Source organism: Petaurus breviceps, unplaced genomic scaffold (genome assembly GCF_028583685.1).
Source record: "Petaurus breviceps papuanus isolate PSGF00001 unplaced genomic scaffold, PetGlider_PUasm1.0 90925, whole genome shotgun sequence".
Lineage (NCBI taxonomy): Eukaryota > Metazoa > Chordata > Mammalia > Diprotodontia > Petauridae > Petaurus > Petaurus breviceps.
The window spans coordinates 32,485,437-32,505,133 of NW_027187380.1; the positions used below are offsets into that span (position 1 = coordinate 32,485,437).

The window sequence follows — 19,697 nt, forward strand, 5'->3', positions numbered from 1 at the left end:
TCAGGCACTTAACACAAAAACTAGCCATGTAATCTTGGGCAAGTCACTTAACCCCAATTGCCCTACCTTCCCCCCTCCAAAAAAAGCAAAAAGAAAAAAGAATCAATGAATCATAGGTGAACTAGGAGACTAAGAGGAACCTACAAGGTCATTGAGACCAGAGGCATCAAACACACTGCCCAGATGGGGCCCAAAACACTCCTGCATAGAGCCAGAATCAGATTAAAGTGTATTCAGGAAATATTTAACAAAATAATGAAAATACAACAAAATATAGATGATATTATATTTTAAAATTACATCAATATGCAGCCCAGAGGGATCCTTAACTAGGAGTTTTTGTTATTTTCAGTTGTTCTAGTTGTGTTCAACTTATTGTGACCCCATTTGGGGTTTTTGTTTTGTTTTGGGAGGGGGGGAAGGCAAGGCAATTGGGATTGAGTGACTTGCCCAAAGTCACACAGCTAGTAAGTGTGTCTAGTATCTGAGACCAGATTTCAATTTAGCTCTTTCTGACTCCAGGGCCAGTGCTCTATTCACTGCACCATCTAGCTGTCCCCCATTTGTGGTTTTCTTGGCCAAGATTCTGGAGTCATTTGCCATTTCCTTCTCTAGTTCATTTTACAGATGAGGAAACTGAGGCAAACAGGGTTAAGTGACTTGCCCAGGGTTACATAGCTAATAAAGTGTCTGAGGCCAGATTTGAACTCAGAAGATGAATCTTTGAACTTCAGGCCCAGCAATCTATGCACTAGTTACCCAAGTATGAATTAGTGGCCCTCCATTTCAGTTTGAGCTTGACACCACTGATCTAGACCAATACCAGTATACTCATCAAATTTTGCAGATAGGTTAACTATAAAGCCCCTCCACCACCCAGCTTTCAGCAATCACATAAAGGATACAGATGGAATCTGCTTCTACTCCACATGACAGCCCACTGCTGGCAAAGTTCTGGGGCATGACTGGGAAAGAGAAGACAGAATCTTCAGCATCCTTTCCATAGATAACTCAAAATAAATCCTGAGGAAAGGTTTGTAGGGGAAACTCTTGGTCAGCAGAAAAAGGCATATTCAATACAGAAAGCTGAGAGCCAGGAAGTCTGAGATTTCATCCAGGTCCTGGCCCTCTATGGCTGAATAATCTTGGGCCTTCACCTCTGGGCCTCAGTTTCTTCATATCTGATGAGACGTAGTGTCAAATTCAAATAGAAATGGATCCCTGCAGGCTGCCTATTGACTTAGAAAATCTCAAATTAATGTTACCTACATTGTATTGTACTTTTATTTATTTTGTTAAACATTTCCCAGTAACATTTTAATCTGGGTCCCAGTACACTTGGGAGCTTTGGAGCCTTATTAGGCCATGAGTTTGACACCTTTGATCAACAGGATTCCTAAGGTCCTTTCCAGTTCCAAAAACTTCTATGGCCTCGGCATTTCTGCCTGTATAACAAGGTCCCAAAGATACCAGTCCGCCTTATACATACGAGTGGCCAGTGGCAGGAATGAAGTAGATGCAGCAATGCACCCGGGTGTCTGGGATCCTCTTCTTTCGGTTGATGTTAATTTCTTCCTGAAGGTATTTCTCATATTGATCATTGATGAATTGCATAATGGGTTGCCAGCTGTGCAAAGAGTGTGGGTGGATAACAAGTTAATTTTTGAGTGTGTGCAACATCAGATCTAGGAGTTCCTCCTCAACAGAATCATTGAGAAAAGATCTATACCCCATTTCACCCAATGTTTTGGCAGGTTTCTGGAGGACCAATCTGAAGCTTAGACAGAATGTTCCCAGAGAGCAGGGAGGCACTGGTCAGTGGTCTGTCAACTTCCCACTTTTATCCCTAACTCCAAACTGATCAAAATGTTATAAATTCTCTGAAGCTTTTACTCTCCTTTCTAAGCATATCCCATGCTCCTCTGCCATAAAGTTATAGGAATTTGTTTAGTTTACTCAAAATGATGGCCTCAGCTATGATCCTCAACAGTTTCAATCTTTTTTGTTAAAAGGACATTAGATGCCAGAATTATTGTCTCTACAATCAACTGTAGCTGAACTTGGTCCCTACAGGCAGTCAACAAAGTCCCATCAACTCCAGTTTTGGAGGACGAAGACTCCACATCCCCATTTTCTCCCACCATACACTAGCAGGAATCCAACCTGAACGTGAATCTTAGGGTTTGGGATGCTCACCAGTTTTCATTGTTAATGTGATCCCCAAAACCTGGTGTGTCAATCACAGTCAGCTTCATCCGGACACCCTTCTCCTCTATTTCTGCAAAAGAAGACAACAGTACTTTGGGAGTTAGGGGGAAGATCAAAAGGGAGACAAGGTAGTTTTCCCTCTAGGACTCAGAGAGGAACAAGTAAGTTCCTTCCAGTTTGGAAGTTGTGACTTTTTGCTCCCAGAAAATAGGTGAAGGTTAGCAGAAGCTTCAGTAAGCATTCTGGTATGACCTCAGTCCTGAAAAGCAAAGGTCTAAGACAATCTCACCTTCACCTTCCTCTACATGAGTAGACATGATGCTTCTATTCATCAGCATGAAATTTTCTTATACCCTGAATTCTTTTAAAAAGGACTAATGTCAGAGGGAGTGGGGTGTAAGTAAGGATTGTTTCACAATTTTTAATGAAATACTTCCTTTGCCTATAGAGAGCAAGACTAATCTCTACAAGTCTGTTCTCAGGGTAGAAAAATGAAAATTTCGTTCAAAGAGTCCCTCCTCCAACACTTAACTCTCCTCAAGGATAAGGAATATTATCTGACTTATAAAAAGCTTATAGCCCCATGATTCCAAGAAGGAAAGTGGCATCTCTCTGTGGGTAATGTTCACTGAGAGAATTAAATTAATGATATACTACTCAAGCCCCCCAATCCCAGTTTTCACCTGTCCCCCCCAGAAGAACACAGCCTGAGGTCTCACCATGAGTGATAGATTTGATCTCAATGGTTTTGGGGATCCGTTCCTCTGAAACTGGTTGGACTGATTTCCGACTGACTTTGGATTTGAACAGAGTATTGATTAATGTAGATTTCCCTAAGCCGCTTTGGCCTGAAAAGGAAAAAAGCAAGCTGAGTTAGGCAGGATTCTATGTTGGGTTATATTACACTGGAGTCTAGGAGCCTGGCATTCTGGCATTTCTGCTTTGAAGATGGCATCCCCTTATGACTTCAGGGCTCTTCTAATTTGGTCCAACCTGGCCCATTTTTACACCTTGAAGTCCATCAGTTGTTCTTAAGAATACTCAACTTTCAGTCATCTATGGGGTCACATTCTATGCCAAATCATCACATAAAGAAATTATCACCAATTAATCATGAAGATCACTTTGGGAAAAAACATCTATTTTGTTGTATCCATCAAGAAGGAGATAGTTAAACATGGGAAGCCTAAGAATTCCCAATGGCATGGTAGTGAGACCAGTATTTTGCAGTGGAGAGAGTGTTTGAGTTGGAGTCATAAGACCTGGCTTTGAATACCAGCTCTACCACACACTGCCTGTGTCACCTGGGGCAAGTTACTTCACCTTTCTCAGACTCAGTTTCTTCATTGGTAAAATGAGGGACCTTGATCTATAAAGTCAATCCTGCTGGTCCAATTCTGAGAAAAATCTCTGAGCCATCTCTTTCTAGAAAACCTTTGTGTAAAAAAATATGAGTTATTATCATTGTTCAGTCATTTTCAGTCATGTCTGACTCTTTGCGACCCCATTCAGGGTTTTCTTGGCAAAATACTGGAGTGGTCTGCCATTTCCTTCTCCAGCTCAGTTTACAGATAAGGAAACTGGGGCAAACAGGGTTAAATGGCTTTCCCAGAGTCACACAGCTAGTAAGTGTCTGAGATCATCTTCCTGGTTCCAGGCTCAGTACTCTATCCACTGTGTCACCCACCCAAATATAATAGTACCAAGACTGAAAGGAGGCAAACATGTAAACCAAAAAGAGGAACGGCTTAAAGAAACCGGGGAAGCAACACAACACAACTACGAATTGGACTAGGTGGTTTTTGGTATTGGATGCAGAGCCCTGGCAGTGGGAGAACCCTAGGAGGCTGCAGCCAACTTCTAACTGACCCCATTCCCCATCCCTCAAATTCATCCGCCAAAATCCCATCCAAACAATCCCTCATGCATGCCTGACCTCCTTGGTTAAGGGAAGGCTGGGGGTAATCCCAGTTTAGGATTGTTTGTATACTTAGCATAAACAGCCTGCAGCTGAAGGGCAAGACTGTAACTGGTTGAGGAGGTAAAAAAAAAAAAAACCCACAACACCCAGGGCTGAAATCTGAACTGGGGTCATTTGGAAGGCCTGAAGCACAGCAGAGAGAGTTGTTTGTAACTGTGCCTCAGGGCTATGGGCAATGCAATCACTGGCCTGGTGCCCACATCCTCAGGCTAGACACAGAAGCTGGCCAGTCACTGGGGACCAGTCACTGCTTGTGAACAAAAGTGGTAATGCCCACCCTGGCAGTTCCTAGTATGAACCTCTGTGCTTAGGATCCAAATGTCTTCTGAGCCCCAGGACTTGCATCCTCCACTCTCCTTCCTGCACCACAAGTTCTGAGGTAGACATATACAAAAATATTTATCGTAGTTCTTTTTGGGGTGGCTGGGAATTGGAAATTGAGGGCTTGCACATCAATTGGGGAATGGCTGAACAAGTTGTGGTATATGAATATAATGGAATACTATTGTGCTATAAGAAATGAGGAGCAGGCAGACTTCAGAAAAACCTGGAAAAACCAGGAGAACATCGTGTGATGACTAACTTTGACAGACTTAGGTCTTCTCAGAAATATAAGAATCTAAGACAACTCCAAAAGACTCATGATGGAAAATGCTCTCCACATCCAGAGAAAGAACTGCAGAGTCTGAATGCAGCTCAATGCACACTATTTGTTCTCTTTTTGTTTTGTTCTGTTTCTTCTTTCTCGTTATTCCTCCCATTGATTCTCATTCTTCTTTACAACATAACTAAAATGAAAAGATGCTTAATATGAATGTATATGTAGAGCCTATATCATATTGCACACCATCTTGGGCAGGGGAAGAAAATTTTAAACTCAAAATCTTATGGAAGTGAATGTTGAAAACTAAAAATAAATTAATTAATTAAAAAACAAACAAACACAAGTTCTGAGGTAGGCTTTGGATAAAGGAGAGGGAATAGTTATTCTCTCTCAAGCAGCAAAGATCAAGGAGTGAAAGAGGTGGGACCACCCCACTTTTCTCCTTTCTCTGTAAGCAAGAGGCCACCAGGCACCATGCTGGCATCTTTAGCAATAAAGACCCATTAATATTATTTGGCAAATGAATAATAAGAATGGATGGGTATGTCTTCTCTTCCTCAGGCACTGGTTTTAATTCTGTCCTTGCCCACTTTCTTCCAACTCATTCCCCTTCTACACTGCTCATTTTTATCATTTATGGGAAAAAAATCTATATATTTCCTATCCTAAGTGCCTTATTCATAACTCACTAGAAGACAACATTCCTCACTGGGAGATTGATCATGTCAAATAGCATCTATAGGTGCAGTTTCCTCATGAATGATGGATTTTATCCCACTAATATTTCTTGGGGGGGGGGGAGCCTGGCTTTAGGATCTAGGGTCAGGATCAGGTACTTAAGAGAGAATTCCAGGGGGTGCAGCTAGGTGGCACAGTGAATAGAGTACCAGCCCTGGAGTCAGGAGGACCTGAGTTTAAATCCAGCCTCAGACACTTAACACTGTGTGACCTTGGGCAAGTCACTTAACCCCAATTGCCTTATCTTCCTCCCTCCAAAAAGCCCCCCCCAAAAAAGAGAGAAAGAATCCTAGATCAAATCCCTAAATGCCCCACTTTAAATTTGGATTTGGGAAGGCTAAGAAAAATAACATGGGAGCCAAGAGCTGAACTAAAGCAAAAAATGCAACAAGTATCACTAACAGGGGGATATATGTATTTTTTTTCTTGGGCATGTAGGAAATGCTCAGTGCAGACAGGTGGAAAAAATGATAACCTCCATGTTGGGAAGGGCATAAAAGTTTAGTTGGACAAATGTATACCCAAAGAAGAATTAAAACCAAATACCTGAATAAAACACATAAAAGGAAAGAGCCAGGTAAGCAAATAATAGTTTGTCAAGAAATAAAGCAAACAGTTTGCCAAAAAAAATCTCACTTAACCATTGAAAAGGGGTCCTAAGCTGCATCCCCACCCACCCACACATACATACCAAGTCATTTCCATTTTCAGCTGAACTGAACCCTGACCTTTATTCTTCTTGGTGTCCACCTCCTTCTACTAGTCACAGTATTTCCTGTAAGCTCTCTTGGGCCTGGGGCCCCAGGAAGGGTTTAAAATGACTTTACTTCTTAGTCAGCCTCACAGCAAAGTTGCTTCAGGTTACTGAGGACTTTTAAACCCATGACTAGGTGTGTATGTAAAGGTGGGGGATGGAGAATATCAACAATGGCCCAAGCTTAAAATTCCAGCACTAGATTTTCCATTCTCTTTTGGATTGGGAAAACCTCTGCCAGAGAGAGGTGGCAGCTATAATAACCCCACTCCTCCATACTTGCCCTCTTTCTGCTGAGGATACCCCCAAGCTTCCTTTCACCCAGGTTCACAACCAAAAAGTCATCCTTGACTGTACTCTCTCTCTCTTTTTTTTTTTTTTTTGCTTTTTTGGAGGGCAATTGGGGTTAAGTAACTTGCCCAAGATCACACAGCTAGTGTGTGTGTGTGTGTGTGTGTGTGTGTGTGTGTGTGTGTGTATGCGTGTGCACACTCAACGTCTGAGGCCAGATCCAAACTCAGGTCCTTCTGACTCTGGGCCCGGCACTATACTCACTGTGCCACCTAGCCGCCCCTGTACTCTCTCTTTCATATCCAGTCTCTACATCTACAGAACCTCACAACCATCTCTTTCTGTTCACTCACAATGCCACTATCCTAATTCAGTCTTCCTTATCTTCTCTTGCCTGGATTATGACAATTGTTTCCTAAATGGTCACAGTTCTGGCACACAGTAGGTGCCTAAAGAGTGCCTTTTGACTTGCCTCTTCTATCTTCCACATAGCTAACAAAATAACTTTGTTCACCTTCTCAAGAAATTTTCCTATTGTCTCCATGATAAGGAACCCTCAGAGGGTGTTATGGGAATGAGAATTTAAGATCTTCCCTGCCCCTAGGCCCTTTGATAGGCTAAAGTGACTCTGAGAATGTTCCTTGATTTGAAAATGTACGCTGCCCCCTAATAGGCTGAATGTAGTCACATGGAGCCTGAGGCAGGAGGCTTGTTTCAGGAATGCCCACACCTTAGTGTTGTGTGATTGGACAGTGGGTTAAGAGGGTTGTGACATTCTCTGAGCCAGGAGAAGGCTATATATACCCTGGTGTGAGACTTTGCTTTGGGGCTCATTTTGAGAAGTGTTGCGTGATTTTATCAGACAAGACTTTAGGCTTTGAAAACCCAGATGTTGGTGCTTCCCTCTCTGGTAACTGTGACTAGGTATGGATGTAATGGTCAGACAGTTGGAAGCCTGTCTGCTTGTAATGTCTGCTTGTAACTTGTTTGGATTCTCTGAAGTTCAGGGTGCTGACCTTTTTCCCCTAAACTAGGTAAATGACACATGTTTGATTAAAGCAAGATTGTTAACCCATTTTGAGTTTCTTTCCTTTAGAAAAGCAGATCTAAGAACTTGTGTTGGCAGCCACCCTGGGGATGCGTGGGTGCTTGCTGCTACAGAGGGCTACTTTTCTTTCCAGGCCTATTTTAGGTTATTGCACCTAAAACATTCTATTCACCTACTTAATGCTCCCTAAACTCCACATTTTATATTCCATCTCCAGGTTTTTGTACAGACTATTGTGTCTCCATGGCGGCTTCCTCACTTCTGCCTCACAGAGTCTCTGGCTTCCTTCTAACCTAAAGTATTCCCCTTTGAGACTACCTTCCATCAACTGTCTAGCACTTGTATGTACCTAGCTATTTACATGTTGTCTCTCCCATTAAAATCTGGGCTCCGTGAAGCAGGGACTGTTTGCTCTTTTAACTGTATTCCCAGCCCTTGACACAATGGGTACTTAATAATATTTTTGGACTGATGGCAAGGGTCATCTCATGTCCACTCCTACACAAAGCCGTTCCTGATCTCATTCTTCCTCCTATTTGTATACATCTTGAATCCCTTTAGCCCCTAGCAAATTGTTAAGCCTACCTGAGGGCAAGAACTGCATTTGGCTTTGTCCTTCTATCCCCAGTGACTTGACCATATTAAGCATTTCATAAATGTATGTTGGATTGGAAGGTGTTATGAGCCAGCATATTAGAATGCTAAATATGGAGACAGGAATACCTTCATTTAAACCCTGTTCTTCAGATGCTTACAAGCTCTGTGACACTTAACTTCGATCTCAGTTTCCTCATCTGCAAAATGGGTATGAAATCTTTACCATTTACCTCCCAGGGTTTTTATGAGGATCAAATGAGACAATATATGTACAGTGCTTTGCAAATCTTAATGCACTATATAAATGTCAATGATTATTGCTGTTATTGTTATAATCACATTCCATTCTCATATATATATATATATAATTTTTTTTTTTTTAAGCAATCGGGGTTAAGTAAACTTGCTCAAGGTTACATGGCCAGTTATTTCTGGGTGTGGTGCTAAGTATCTGAGCCCAGACTTGATCCCCAGGTCCTCCCAACACTGGGGCTGGCGCTCCCACTCGCTGAGCCACCTGGCCGCCCCTCCATTCTCATATTTTATGAAGTTTAGAGAAAAGCAATCCAAGGATAAATTGCTTTCTTGTTATTATATTACACTTAACATTCTGTTTGGTATTACATAGGCTGTTAAAATTACTATCGCTGCAATGTTGTGATGAGTGTTGGAATGTCAGCTCATCTCTGGAATCATCTTTGCTTCCACTCACTAGAAATACCTTTGGGACAACCTGAGTAGCAGATAGGACAATAGGTAAGACATGTGCCTCTTCCTCTCACACAGGATTTTAATTTCTTCTGACATGTCTCTGTATTTTTAAAGCTTTTCATTTAATGCAATTGGAGACTGTAAGCAGGGGGTATGGCAAATTAAATTTAAAAACTGTGTTCTTAAGTTTTTATGGATCCATGCCGTGTCTGGGCAATTGTAGGCAACAGCTCTGTCTATAATGATGCTCTGGTTTCAATACAATTTGTTTATTGGATTCTAAAATACATTTGGGGTTTATATTTGCAATACGATGGTTCTCATCTTTTTGCAATCAGGTTTTGGATAAAAATAATTCAAAGACAAGTCACCATCCTATGGACTGTCATTATATATATGCATCAAATTATTATTTTTTTTTGGAGGGGGAAAGGTAGGGCAATTGGGGTTAAGTGACTTGCCCAAGTAAGTGTTAAGTGTCTAAAGCCAGATTTGAACTCAGATCCTCCTGACTCCAGGGCCCGTGCTCTATTCACTGTCACCTAGTCACCCCAGGGCCAAATTATTTTTAAAGTCTGAATAAAAATATTAAGATCTAAGCTCATCATCTCTTATCTCACTGAAAGCATCACTCATTAAGCTATAAAAGTATTCAGAATAGTGATGATAGGGCAGGTAGGTGGGCATTGGACCTTGAGTTGGGGAGACCTGAGTTAAAATCCAGACTCAGGCATTTACTAGATGTGTGACCTTGGGAAAGTCAATTAACCTGTTTGCCTTAGTTTCCTCAACTACAAAATGGGGATAAAAATAGCACCTACCTCCCCCTCCCAGGGTGTTGTGAGGATCAAATAAGATACTGTTTATAAAGCCCTTAGTACCATGCTAGCAACACAGTAGGCACTATATAAACGCTCTTATTACAATGATAACCCTTATCTTATTCTGTTCCCACATGATTTCTTCTGTCAAATCTCTACATTTCATGTTTTGGGTTTTGGGGGGATATTTTTCCTTTTTTCGAGGGGGGAAGGCAGGGCATTTGGGGTTAAGTGACTTGCCCAAGATCACATAGCTAGTAAGTGTTAAGTGTCTGAGGCCAGATTTGAACTCAGGTCCTCCTGACTCCAGGGCCAGTGCCCTATTCACTTTGCCACCTAGTTGTCCCAAATCTCTACATTTTGAAAGCTTTTTCTGTTACATTTTCCATATAGTGACATCTATTTAAAACTTACTCAAGTGTTTAGAGATCAATGTTATATCCAGGTGATAGGGGAGGCTTAACAGTTCCATATATGATAATGGTACATTTCCTGTAGAGTTTATTAAGCTCTCCAGGATTTTTCAGGTCTCTATTTGTGATACAGGAATTGTTGATTTTTCAGTCTATGACAGATACAAGCTTTTGATGCAGAATTCCAGGTACCAGGTCATATCTTACTAGTTATTTGGTAGGTGCTAAATGTTTATGGCCTGCACTTTTGTGTTGCAGTTTCTTTTGACTCCTTGCATGAATCTGTTGATCTTCTAGCAGCAACATAGCCTAAATTGACACCATAAATCCTATTGTTTTCCACAAACAAATCCACAGGACTCAGTCACTTGTTAGGTGCTTCCTTGTTGACATTTTATTTGCTAAATTCAAGTGGATTTCATCCATGTAGGACCCTTTTGGTTCCACTCTTGGATCTTAGTTATTTCGGAGGCTCCATTCAGAGGTAAACCACTTTCGATTACTCTAGATGAATCCAGCAATGTGTATACAGTATCAGTCTTTTCTGCCACTCAGTGAAGTGATATATGCTTGCCCCAAAAGTATTTCTGTAGGTATTTGACTTATGTGGCATAAGAATTTCTATCAACTCCCTGCTTCCTTTTTTGGTGCAAAGCACTAATCTTTTCTGCCTTAAGAGTGATGGGTCCTGTGTTTTATTTTTATTATGCAATTTTTTGTTTAATATATGTCCCAAAACTGTTATGGTACATTTTACATTTTCTGAAATGTATGTTAAGACTGGTATTGTGTAAGTGTTAATTGCTTCAAATGTGTTCTTCCCGTTCAGCTTTGATTTTAAAATTCCAGTAAGTCTCTTAATAGCCACAGTCTTCCCTTTGATATCTTTATGTTTCATGTATGCTGCCTGGATGAGATCAAGGTATTTACATGGATCAATTTCATCTATTGGTTCAATGAGACCTTTGGATTCAATGTCAAAGCCTTCAATCTCTGTCTTTCCTTTGGTGTGTTAAGAATCTTATATTTATTGAATTCAAAAAACATTGTGCTATCAATAAAGATTCCATAAGAAGAAGATGGAATGTCTTTTTCAACAGCCATATAGTCAATCAGTCAATAAACATTTATTAAGCACCTACTATGTGCTAAGAACTGTGCAAAGCACTGGATGTCATCCATGTACATCAGGTGATTACTAAACTGTTCCAATTTGACTCCTCTCGTTTGTAAGCCACTATTAGTTCTATTTAGGAGAGAGGACTGATAACAGACTTAAGACTAAACAGAATCATTATAGGCTTAAACTGTCTCCCTGAAAAAATGCCATGTTTTCTAACAATCACTCTCAACATTACTATGTTGATGATACATTTCAAAGAGAGACGAGATCTCTGTGGATATTAAATACACTAGCATTCTTACCATGCTTGACTCTATTTTATATGTTGTACAATTATTTCTTGATATTAACATTATTATATTCTTAGCAAGTAACTCACCTAGCTGAAACAAAATTGGTCTGGGAAGAGAGAGGGAAGGAAAGGAGATAAGAGTAGGGGGGAGACAAGACGCACCAACCACCATGATGTTGAATTCAAAGCCCTGCTTCATGGCTTTCCGTCTCATCTGCTCCAGGATGGCATCAATTCCCACATAGCCAAAGTCAAGGGTAGCCTTCTCATTCCTCTGGGGGATGGCTTGCTTTAGCCCAGCATCTCTGGAGTTATCTGCCATAATGCTGGTATGGCTGGGAATTGCCTCTGAGGCTATGGGAAGAAAAGAAGAGACATTAAGAATGAAACTCAGATGTTCATTGATTAGGAAATGGAGAAACAAATTAGGGTATATGAGTGTAATTAAAACACTACAAGAAATGATCAATAAGAATTCAGGGAAGGCTAAAGAGAGTTAAATGAACTAAATATGCAAAATGAATGCCATAACATAAGTGGGAAAAGTGCAAAAAGAATTAAACACTGTGTATTTATAATAACCAAGTGTGGCCTCAAAGAAGAGATCAGAAAATTCACCTCATTTTCTTTGCAAAAGTGGGGGACTATGGGTATGAAATAGTGTATATGTTGCCAGACTCATTTGCTATGTCAGGTTTGCTTTTGAACCCTTTCCTTTTCATTCTTTGTTAAAAATTAAAAAAAAAAAAAGATTGACCTGGGTAGGGAAGGGACAAAGCGATACATTCTGAAATGAAATCATTGTATCCATTTGGAGGGGTAGTATAAGGTTTAAGATGTTAATCTAAATGTAATTTCTTTTCAACTTTCCAGGTTCCCCAGTAGCCTAACAGTGCATGCTGTTGGGTTTACAGAACACATTGTTTCTGGATCTGTCTTACCTAGTCTGCTCCACCAATCAACTTTTCTATTTTTTAAACTAGTACCAAATAGCTTTAATGATTACTGCTTTATAGTTTGGTTTGAGATCTGGTCATGCTAGTCCCTATTCATTCCTACAAGTTTCCAGTATTTCCCTAGAGATATTTGATCTTTTGTTTCTCCAATGAATTTTGCTATTATTTAATCTAGTCATACAAAATATAATACAGTCAGCATGGCACAGTGGATAAAGAGCTGGTCTCAAAGCCAAGATGATGTGGGGTCAAGCCCTGTCTCTGACACACACACACACTGGCTGACTCTAACAAGTCAATGAACCACTCAGTGGAGTAGGCAACTCCCTAATACTCTCAGTGGCAGAAAATAAACATGTGCATACACGCTAATATTTATAATAAAGACCTTTCACTCCTCACTCTTGTTAGGTGTTGACCTTTATTTGTGGAGGGAATTTCCTTATCAGGGAATATCCATGAAATAGCAGGTCCAGCTCCTATCCCTTTTAAAATAACCGCTTGGTAGTATGTTCTTGCTATGTTCTTACTGTTTCTCACACTTAACAATGAACTAAAAACCAGCAGCTCTGCTTGCTATGTTTTGTCACTAAGAATTATCATTTTTAAATTGCTTTGTTCTCACATGTCCTAGAAGCTGTATATTTATCCTCAGGGAGACTGAGGATACTGCTTGCTACAGGACATATATATGTATACACATAAATTTATACACTTACATTAATAATTAAAGCCTCCTCCCATCCCTTACCTTTTTTAGGATATTATGTTAGAAGTATATTCCCTCATCCCTATGAGTGAACATTCTCATGTAGAATACTGAGAGGAAAAGGCACATTCCCCTCCATAAGACATCTGATCCTTAATCCTAGAGAACAACCAAGTCATCCTCCCAGCATACCTCTTGAATTTCCTGGGAAGATTCATGCCCATATCAATTGGCTAGTATCTGGCTTCTTGCTAACTTTTGCTTTCACTCTTCAAAACAGCTGAGAAAGTCTCTCTTTTTTTCACAACAATGATAATATCATAGATTTGTCCCTCTGGGCTCAAAGGACTTCATGTCATAAAAAAAGACCCTCCATACATAATACTTATTAGTTAATTCTGAGTAGAGAGAAACACTTTGATCTCGTGCTCTCATTCCCCTCAAGTAATTACTGTGTTCAAAGATCTGAAAGTATAGATCTCAAAGAAAAAGCCAAAGGCAACACCTGATTGCCCAATTACCATCCCAGAATATAGGAAAAGGATGTAATACCTCTAACACGTGTCAGAGATAGGATTTTTTCTTCACAAAAAGGGAATGCTGGGAAACCATCTTATGGACAAGCACTCCTCTTCCTACCTCATTCCCCCTTCACACACACACACACACACACACACACACACACACACACACACACAAAACTGGATAAAGATTTAGGGGGCCACACTATCTCAATTCCCATTTCCAGGTCCCATAAAGGTTTCATGGCTGTATGGAATATCCTTTAATAAATCCTTTATTTTCTGTACATGGAAATCTTTTCCTTTTCCACTCTCCAGTGTAGAATGGAGATATACATACATAATCACCCATTTGCTAGCAAATGAAGAAACTGAAATGGGTAGGAGAAATGGATCCAGCTGCCTTATTTTTAGACTCCTTAAAGTCTTCATTCCAGTTGCCGTAGTGAATGGCCCTCATCTGGGTATGTTATCAGGAGCTATCCTACCTCCCCTGGCTTGTAGAACACTGCCCTCTCTCTCTAGGCATCATTATGTATACAAAAGAAGCAAAAATTTACCATGTATGAGATTTAAAATTAATTATAAGGCATAATTCCCATTTCACTATATCTGGTGAGACTCCTTGGGTAGATACTCACAGAATCTCAATCCATGGGGAAATAAGCCTGCCTGTGTCTCTTTATTCTGTAGGGAAAACCTGATGTCTACTAACCTCAGGAAAGGCAATGAAAGTCTCTACCTGCTAGGTCTAGTCACAAAGGTCCTACATAAACAAGAAAGCCAAAAACCAGCAGACATACTTGGAGGATAAAGAAGCATTCACTGGAAAATAAAGACACCTAGGAGGCCACAAGATCCAGAACCAGGCAAAGAATCTGGTTGTCTCACATTTAAAGGAAGTTGAGACAGTCCTTGCTGCTATTAGGACTTACAAAAAAAAATGGTGGAAGGAAAAGGGGAAGATAGATAGGAAGATAGGTAGACAGACAAACACACAGGTAGTCATTTACTAATACTTGCCAGGAATTGCACTAAGCACTGGGGAATACAAACACAAGCAAGCAGGATAGCCTCTACCCTCAAGGGAGCTTGCATCTAATGGTAGAAAACAACACATAATAGGGGAGGCCAGGTGGCTCAGTGAGTAAGAGCACCGGCTCCAGTGTCGGGATGACCTGGATCAAATCCGGGCTCGGATACTCAGCACCACACCCAGAAATAACTGGCCGTGTAACCTTGAGCAAGTTACTTAACCCCGATTGCTTTAAGAAAAAAAAAAAAAGAAAACAACACAAAAAAGGGAGCTAGGATGAAGGGAGCATGGGAAAAGGCTAGCAGAGGACAAGAAGTTCAGTAAGTCAAGCGAGGAATGAAGTAAAGAGAAGCATGGCAGGGGTTCACTCTGAACAAGTAGTTCAGGAAGGCAGTCGGCCATCAGGAGAGCAGACTTCAGGGGAGAAGCTTCTCTAAAGTAGGAAGGCAGCTGGCAAGGAAGAGGAGGAGAAGTCCAGAGAGTTAAGGGGGGAGGTGAATCTGCTTTTTAGTGGGCAAATTCCCCATTAATGAGAGGAAAATGCAAAGGTAAGACAAGAAAACCAGACATTGGATTAGAAAAAACAGACTGCTGGCAACACTCAAGAGTTGCAAATTGGTACACAGCTGCAAATCAGATCTTTTACATGGGTTCCAGGCTCAGATTAACTGACTACTAGACATTTGGAACTGGATAACTCAAACTTCATAATATCTTTATCTTTCCACCAAAGAACATTACTCTTTCAAATGTCCTTTCTTCAGTCAAGAGTATCACCATCCTTCCACTCACCCTGGCTTGAAAGATCCCTGTCATCCCTGACCCCTCATTTACACTCATCCCATATAGCCAATCTTTTGCCAAGTCCTCTTGATTCTACCCCCATATTTTTCCCATACCATCACCTTCACCCTACTCATAAGGTTCTCAGTAAGTACCACTGATAAAATGAATCAAAGTATCACAAAATCACAGCATTTGGGAACGAGGGGTTTAGTATCCATTTAGTCCAACCGACACCCAGAAGGAATCTCCACTATAACATATCCTTTTAGTGGCCATCTAGCCTCTTTTGGAAGATCTTCAGGGAGAGGGGATTTCTTGAGGCAGCTTATTTCATTTTTGGACAGCTCTGTTAGGAAGTTTCCCATGACATTTAGACTGACTTTCCTTTAACTACTATTCTGCCCTCTAGGTTAAAAAAGAATAAGTCTTAACTTGCCCTTCCACATAATGGGGTTACTATTCCTCCCCTGAGTCTTCTTTTTCCAGGCTACAACATCCCAGATTCCTTCAAATGATCCTCAAATGACACAGTCTCAAGGCCTGATATCAGTCTAGTTACCTTCCTTTAGATGCTCTCTTGCTTATCAATACCATTCTTATACTGTGGCATCCCATTTCCTCTTTACTCTTACAAGTCAAGTCAAGGTAAGTGCTTCAATGAAGCTCAGGATCAGATTAGATTTTTTTTTTGACTGCTGTGTAACACATACACACAGGCTAAACTTGCAGGTTAAAAATACCCCCTTATCTTTTTTCAGACAAACTTGTACTTGCAAAAGGTGTTTTCTGTAGCCAAGACCTAATATTTAGCCCTACTGAATTTCATTTATTTGGCTCAGTACTTTGTTCTAGCTTGTCAAGATCCCTAGCAGTAGAATGAATGAATACAATCTCTTTTTCCTTATTATTCAACATTATTACTGTAATTAAGAATTCTGGGCAACTCACTTAACACTACTTTGCCTCAGTTTCTTCATCTTTAAAATGAGTTAGAGAGAGAAATGGCAAACTACTCTAATATCTTTGCCAAAAAAAAACAAAAAACAAATGGGGTCACAAAGAGTCAGACATGACTGAAACAACTGAATGACAACAAAAGAATTCTGGCAACCAGGGAATGATTGGGGGGTGGTGCCTTTCCTGATCTGCTAATCCCTCTCATACTACCTTGTATTTAATTACTTCATATTTATTCTTTTCAGATTTATTCAATATATACTTATATGTGACATTTGTTATCTCCCCCATTAGGATGTAAACTCGATTAAAGAAGGTGCATTCATGCTGTTCCTTTGCCAGGAAATAAATGATCCCTCTTCTTAGACCATAAACCCATGGAGTGTGGGGCCTTGTAAAGCCTAGGCCAAAGCTTTTTTCAGCATTTTTCTTTATATACTTCTTCTTTACATACCTTGAGGAAGTGAAGGGTTATTTCCAAGAGTGCTTTACGACCAGTAAGTTTGTGATACTCAATTTAATTTAACAAACAGTTAAATCTCTGTCTAAGACCCTATCCTAAATTCTAGTGATACAAAGATTTTTTTTTAAATACCTACATAGTACCACCTTCAAGGAGCTCTTGATTTAATTGGAGAGTGTGAGGGTGCTGTAACTCCAGCCCTGCTGTCCTTAAAGCCTCCTCCAAACTTGCTAAGGATTCAAGATATAGAGTTTTCTGGTGACCCTGCTTTCACCCCACAAATTGTTCTCCCACACCTGGATCATATTCCTTTTCCTCTTCATCTCCCCTCTCTCAGAATCATCAGATGACTTCTTTGGAGGAGCAGTTAGAAACCTCGGGGGACATATGCTTCAACCCCATCATTTTACTTCAAAGCTCAGCTAAAGATTCGCCTGAATCCCCCTAATTGCTGGCACTCTTTCCTTCCTCTAATTACTCTACTAAATCACTGTATACAGATTACAATCTGCCCTAGTACAATGTAAACCCTTCGAGGGGGGGCAATTTTGAGTTTTTTGTACCTCCAGAATTTAGCATAGTATTTTGCACATTTTTTAAAGAAGTATGAACCTGTGATGTCATTGTAAGGAATTATCAGTGGACAAACTCCCTCTACCAATGCATACTGACACCTTTCCTGTAATTTACAGCCTCTGAAATTTACCTGGTTAATCGCCTTGCCCATGGTCACAAAGATAGCTTACGTGAGAGGCAGGGATTGAATCTAGCTCTCCATTCATGATATCATGTTGCCATGTACAAAGCACTTAAATATTTTACTGTACTGAATTTTATGGGTCCTCCTTTCCCTTTTCTAACTATACCCATATTCTGATTCCCTTCACAGCCCTCCTGACTGACGAGCTTTTTTTGCTCTACCCCTATTGTTGATTCAGGGCCTCACTGTTCCCTTTAGAAAAGTTTAAAGAGAAGAGACCACACAGGACGTTCTGTCACTTTCTTTTCCTGTGTCTCTTCCCAACCCCCCCCACACACACACACACCCCACCCAGCATGCACCCCTGCACCTAAGGGTCTTGGTTGCAAAGTACAAGGGGTTTTGAGAGGGTGAGGTATGTATTCCACAGGCCCAGTGATCTTTTCCTTTTCCCAGATTTCTGTTCCCTGCACAATATAGATCACACATGTTTTAGTCTAGAGAGGAGCTGGAGGCTTGTCTACCACCTGGGCTCCAGGCTGTTCCGGATGTGGTGGGTTGTTTATCATCACTTAATCAGTTCTCTGGTATGAAAAACAGCTTTCTCAAGAAACTTTGGCACCCCTGGTATTAACCATTGAGCAGGCCTCAGACACAACTGAGGGATTAAGGCATCTTCTCAACCTGACAGCCATTTTAGAAGTTTTAAGATAAAGTATTTTTTGGCTGAGTTTTTTGTTTTTGTGTTTGTGTTTTTGCTTCCTAAGTTAACTAGCAAGATTAAGGTCTCTAATGGCTGGTGAAAAACCCAGTCCTGAAGCCAGGTCTCAGGGTCTTACTCATTTGCATTACCCTTCCTCAGACAGATGGACCTTGGATACTGGAAACTCTTGCTTGAGGAAATTTCTTCTGACAATGCAGGTCAGCACTTTCATTATAATTTATAGTATTAAAGAGCTGCCTGAAGAATGGAAATTTAAGTGACTTGTTCCAGGTCTGTACACAGCCAATATGTGTTACAAGTGGGACTCAAACCCATGGCCTTTCTGGATCATGGGCGAGCTCTTTACTCACTTTGCCAAGGCTGTATTGTGGGCAGAAATGGGGGGAGGAGTTGAGAATGTAAATGGAATTAATTGGTTCATCATTTCTATCCAAAAAACATAGTTATGTGCAGGCACAAATTTATCTGGATGGGGACGGTAGGTTGGAGGACAAAAGGTCCAAACGAATGTAAGTTCATTGAAAGCAGGGATAGTTTCATCTTTATTTTTATATCCTGAGTGCTTACTCAGTGAACTTAATAGATGCTTAACAAATGAATCACTTCAGACATTCATTAGCTTTGGGACCACAGGCAAAACACTCTCTTCCAGGCTCTGTTTCCTAAGCCACAAGATGTGGGAAATGGTGCCTACCCTCACTGGGCTATTACAAGGACTAAAAGAACTAATGTATGTAGAGAACTATGTAAGCCTTTACAGCACTTATTACTCATTCAGCCCACCACCACCCCCTTTGGAAAAAAAAAAAAACAACAGGAGGGCATCCAGGCTATTCACTGTCTATGCCTCCTCTGGCTTAAAGGACCCACAAAATGTGTTGGAGAAGGGGAGACTACATGTTCATTTCAGGCTCTCTGACCTGGCTCTGAAGGCTTCAGAGCCATTCCCCTTCTCTTCACATCCCCACCCCATCCCCAAGGCAAATATTATTCCTTAGATTTCTAGCATCTTTAAATAAACAAAGAAAGAAAACTACATCTGGCTTAAGATCATGTGGCTTTTTGGGGGTCTGCTTCCTGAGCCTTTTTCTAGGGGCAGTGGTTCAGACCTGACCCACGTGACTGAAAATTGTTTCCATCTGCCAGTGGGTCTGGGAGAGATTTTCCTCAGGATCTTGGATTGGCCTCTTTGCTCAGAGCTTCATATCTCTCCTCAAATCTCACTTGATTATGCTTCCCTATCACCCTTGACCAGGCCATGTCA

The 19,697-nt window shown here is 40.7% G+C and overlaps 1 protein-coding gene across 6 annotated transcripts in view; it reads right to left on the reverse strand.

Annotated features, from left to right (window-relative positions):
• SEPTIN9 (septin 9) overlaps nucleotides 1-19,697 on the reverse strand; it is a 363,859-nt gene that overhangs the window by 15,687 nt on the left and 328,475 nt on the right. For all 6 annotated transcript variants that reach the window (XM_069076743.1, XM_069076746.1, XM_069076747.1 and 3 more), the window contains 4 exons: nucleotides 11,744-11,935; nucleotides 2,928-3,056; nucleotides 2,197-2,278; nucleotides 1,490-1,627 (listed from right to left, as the gene is read on the reverse strand). In XM_069076743.1, coding sequence (XP_068932844.1) covers nucleotides 1,490-1,627; nucleotides 2,197-2,278; nucleotides 2,928-3,056; nucleotides 11,744-11,935 — 541 coding nt within the window. The remainder of the gene's footprint in view (nucleotides 1-1,489; nucleotides 1,628-2,196; nucleotides 2,279-2,927; nucleotides 3,057-11,743; nucleotides 11,936-19,697) is intronic.